The sequence below is a fragment of the Pyrgilauda ruficollis genome, unplaced genomic scaffold (assembly GCF_017590135.1).
Source record: "Pyrgilauda ruficollis isolate IOZ18807 unplaced genomic scaffold, ASM1759013v1 scaffold295, whole genome shotgun sequence".
Lineage (NCBI taxonomy): Eukaryota > Metazoa > Chordata > Aves > Passeriformes > Passeridae > Pyrgilauda > Pyrgilauda ruficollis.
The window spans coordinates 95,862-99,459 of NW_024524322.1; the positions used below are offsets into that span (position 1 = coordinate 95,862).

Here is a 3,598-nt window from a genome sequence, read left to right on the forward strand (position 1 = left end):
CTCTGATCCCCCCGGCTCGCTCTGATCCCCCCGGGTCGCTGTGACACCCCCGGTCGCTCTGCCCCAGCGCTGCCCCCCCGGTGTCCCCCGGGGCCACATTAACCCGGTGACGCAGGCAGTGACGCGGCTGTGCGGGGGGTCCCGGGGGGGACACGGGGGGGTCGGGGCGGGTTGTTCATTACCCCCGGGGTCACCCCCTCACCCCCCCGGGTACCGGGAGCCCGGGGAGCCCGGGGAACCGGGGGCAGGTCAGTGACACCCGCGCGGTGGCACCGGGGACACGTCCGTGACATCCCGCGCGGTGGCACCGGGAACAGGTCTGTGACACCCCCACAGAGGCACCGGGGGCGTGGCTGTGACACCGGCACGGTGGCATCAGGGGTTGGTGTGTGACACCCTCACGGTGGCACCGGGGGTGAGTGTGTGACATCCCGCACGGTGGCACTGCGAGGGCACAACGGGGAGATGGCATCGGAGGGGTGACACTGCGAGGGGTGGCACGGGGGGGGGTGTCTGGCACCGTGTCCCCCTCTCTGGCCAGGGACAGAGGGACAGGGGTGAGCTGGGGCAGGGGACATGGGTGAGTGACACAGGGACAGCAAGGACAGGGAGGTGGCACCAGAGACATCAGGATGAAGGACATGGGGACAGGTACACCATGGGCAAGGCCACCAGGGCTGGGGACACCGGGACGAGGGAATGGCAGGGGACAGCGACACCAGGGGAACAGGGACACGGGGCTGGGGACACGGGTGGGACAGGGACACAGACAGCAGGGACACAGGTGGGACAGGGACAGCAAGAACAGAGGACACTGGCATCAGGGACATCAGGGCCCCAGGGCTGTGGTGATACCGGTGGCACTGGTGGCACTGGTGGCACTGGGACAGGGACAGCTGGTGGCATTGGGAAGAACCCCTGGAGGGACTGCTGGGGTGACACTGGGGACAGGGATGGGGACACGGGGGACACCAGGAGTGGGGCAGGACAGGGGCTGGGACCAGGGCTGACCAGGGATGGCCTGGGGACATTGGGGACAGAGCAGCTGACATGGGAGGAGGTGACAGTGGCATGGGGCAGGGGACAGTGAGATCAGGCAGGGGACACCGGGATGGAACAGGGGACACCAGGACCGGACTCTGCTGTGCCTGCGAGCAGAAAGGGGACACGGGAATGGGAAAGGAACGGCGGGGACTGGCTTGGGGACACCAGGGATGGAGCAGGGGACATTAGGACCCACCCCTGGCACCAGCATGGGGCAGGCGACACTGGGGACACCGCGGGATGGAGGAGGGGACAGGGTTACACGGCAGGGGACACATAGGGATGGGAGGGGACACCGGGATGGGGAAGGGACAGGTTAAGGGACAGCAGGGACCCAGCAGGGGACACGGGATAGAGGACGGGACATAGGGGTGGGCAGGGGACACCGGGGGACATTGAGGGACACCCGGGAACAGCGGGGGACACCGGGATGGGGAAGGGGACACGGGGGGACTTTGAGGGACACCGGGGGACATCGGGGGACACCGGCGGACACCGGGATGGGGAAGGGGACACTCGGGGACACCGGACCCCCCCCCCGGGACCGCGGGCCCGGACCGAGCGCGCTCCCTGGGCGGAGCCACATCACCCGCGGAGGGGGCGTGGCTTAACCAGGATCAGCCAATCAGGTTCGGGGGGCTCGACCCGGCCCCGCCCCTTCCACGATGGCGGCGCCCGGGTGCCACGTGGGAACCGGGGGGGAGCGGGAGGAGGAGGAAGAGAACGGGGAAGAGAACGAGGAAGAGGAAGAGGAAGAGGAAGAGGCGCTGCGGGCCGTGTTCCCCCGCGACCCCGAGCTCTTCGCAGAGCTGTTCCCGGAGCGGCGCCGGTTCCGGCTGTGCGGGCGCGTCCTGCACATCGCGGAGCACCACGGGCCGCGGCTCGGGCCCGCCGGGGCCGTCTGGGAGGCGGTGAGCGGCACCGGGGGCGCGCGGGGGAAACCCCGGGCTCGCCGCCGGGGCTGTAGGTGACATCCCGGGGGACACCGGGTGATGGGGACAGCCGGCTGATCCCGAGGGTACGCGGCTGTCGGGGACACCGGGAAGGGGGAGGTGACATCCCGGGCGGACCGGGAGTGATGGCGCGGGGGGATCCCGGGGGACACACGCGACATCCCGGGGGGGTGGCAGGAGGGATGGGCAATGGGGGACCCCGACAGAACAGGGGTACCCGGGGGTGACATCGCGGTGGGCACCGGGAGCGATGCGTGATTGGCGGGGGGGGAAACCTCGAGAGAACGGGGAACACCGGAGGGGGCACCGGGCATGGACAATCTGAGGGGCTACCGGGGGGTGAGGTGTCCTGGGTAGGGTGGCTGCTCCGGGGGACACCGCGGTGGCCATGGGAGGACCGGGGGGGACCCTGGGGGCACAAGAAGAAGGGGGGGGGCCCCCTGAGCTTGGGGGGTGCCCCGCGGCGGGGAGGGGATCCATGAACTGGGGGCCCCCACCCCCCAGTGTCCCCTTTGTCCCCCCAGGCCCTGTGGGGGTCACAAGGGGTCCCTGGGGCAGGGGGCTTTGGGACACCGGGACCAGAGCGGGCTCAGCCCTTGGGGGGTGGGTGGGCTGCAGGGTCGGATCTGGTCTGTGCCCCCCTGTGTCCCCCCTGGCCTGGGGATTCTGGGGTGACCCCATCAATGACAGGGGACACTGGGGTGACCCTGTCAGTGTTAGGGACACTGGGGTGACCCTGTAAGGACCGGGATGGCCCTGTCAGTACTGGGGGACACTGGGGTGACCCTGGCAGTGACAGGGACATTGGGTTGGCCCTGTCAGTGCTGGGGTGACCCTGTCAGTGTTAGGGACACTGGGGTGACCCTCTCAGCACTGGGGTGATCCTGGCAGTGCTGGGGTGACCCTGTCTCCTCCCTTGTGTCCCCCCAGGCCAAGGAGCAGTCATGGGGACACTGGGGTGACACTGGCAGGGCTGGGGTGACCCTGTCAGTGCTGGGGACACTGGGGTGACCCTGGCAGCACTGGGGTGACCCTGGCAGTGCTGGGATGTCCCTGGCAGTGCTAGGGACACTAAGGTGACCCTGTCAGTGCTGGGGTGACCCTGTCTCCTCCCCTGTGTCTCCCCAAGCCAAGGAGCAGTCATGGGGACACTGGGGTGACCCTGTCAGTACTGGGGACACTGGGGTGAGCCTGTCAGTGCCGGGGTGACCCAGTGGTGACCCTGTCCCCCCGTGTGTCCCCAGGCCGAGGCCTGGCTCGAGGCCGAGTCTCGCCGCCGGGGCTGGGCCCGAGCCGCGGCCCCCGGGGCTGCCCGGGCCCGGGAGGGGCTCGTGGGGGTCCTGAGCGAGGGCTCGGCCGCCGTCATGGTGGAGGTGAGTGAGGGGGGGTTTGGGGGTCCCTGCTGTCCCCCCCAGGGGGTCTCTGTGTCCCCAGGGTCACCATGTCCCCCCAGGTGAACTGCGAGACGGATTTCGTGGCGCGGACCCCCGACTTCCAGCAGCTGGTGGAGATGGCGGCCAGAGGGGTCCTGGGGCACTGCCAGGGGGCCTCGGGCACCAAGGTGGGGTGGCAGGGGGGCTCTGGGCTTCCAGGGCATTTGG

At 69.9% G+C, this 3,598-nt stretch overlaps 1 protein-coding gene across 1 annotated transcript in view; it reads left to right on the forward strand.

Annotated features, from left to right (window-relative positions):
* The first annotated feature begins 1,709 nt into the window (after positions 1-1,709).
* Positions 1,710-3,598, forward strand: part of TSFM (Ts translation elongation factor, mitochondrial) — a 3,395-nt gene continuing 1,506 nt past the window's right edge. The window contains exons 1-3 of the mRNA XM_041472653.1: positions 1,710-1,955; positions 3,218-3,370; positions 3,451-3,558. Coding sequence (XP_041328587.1) covers positions 1,710-1,955; positions 3,218-3,370; positions 3,451-3,558 — 507 coding nt within the window. The remainder of the gene's footprint in view (positions 1,956-3,217; positions 3,371-3,450; positions 3,559-3,598) is intronic.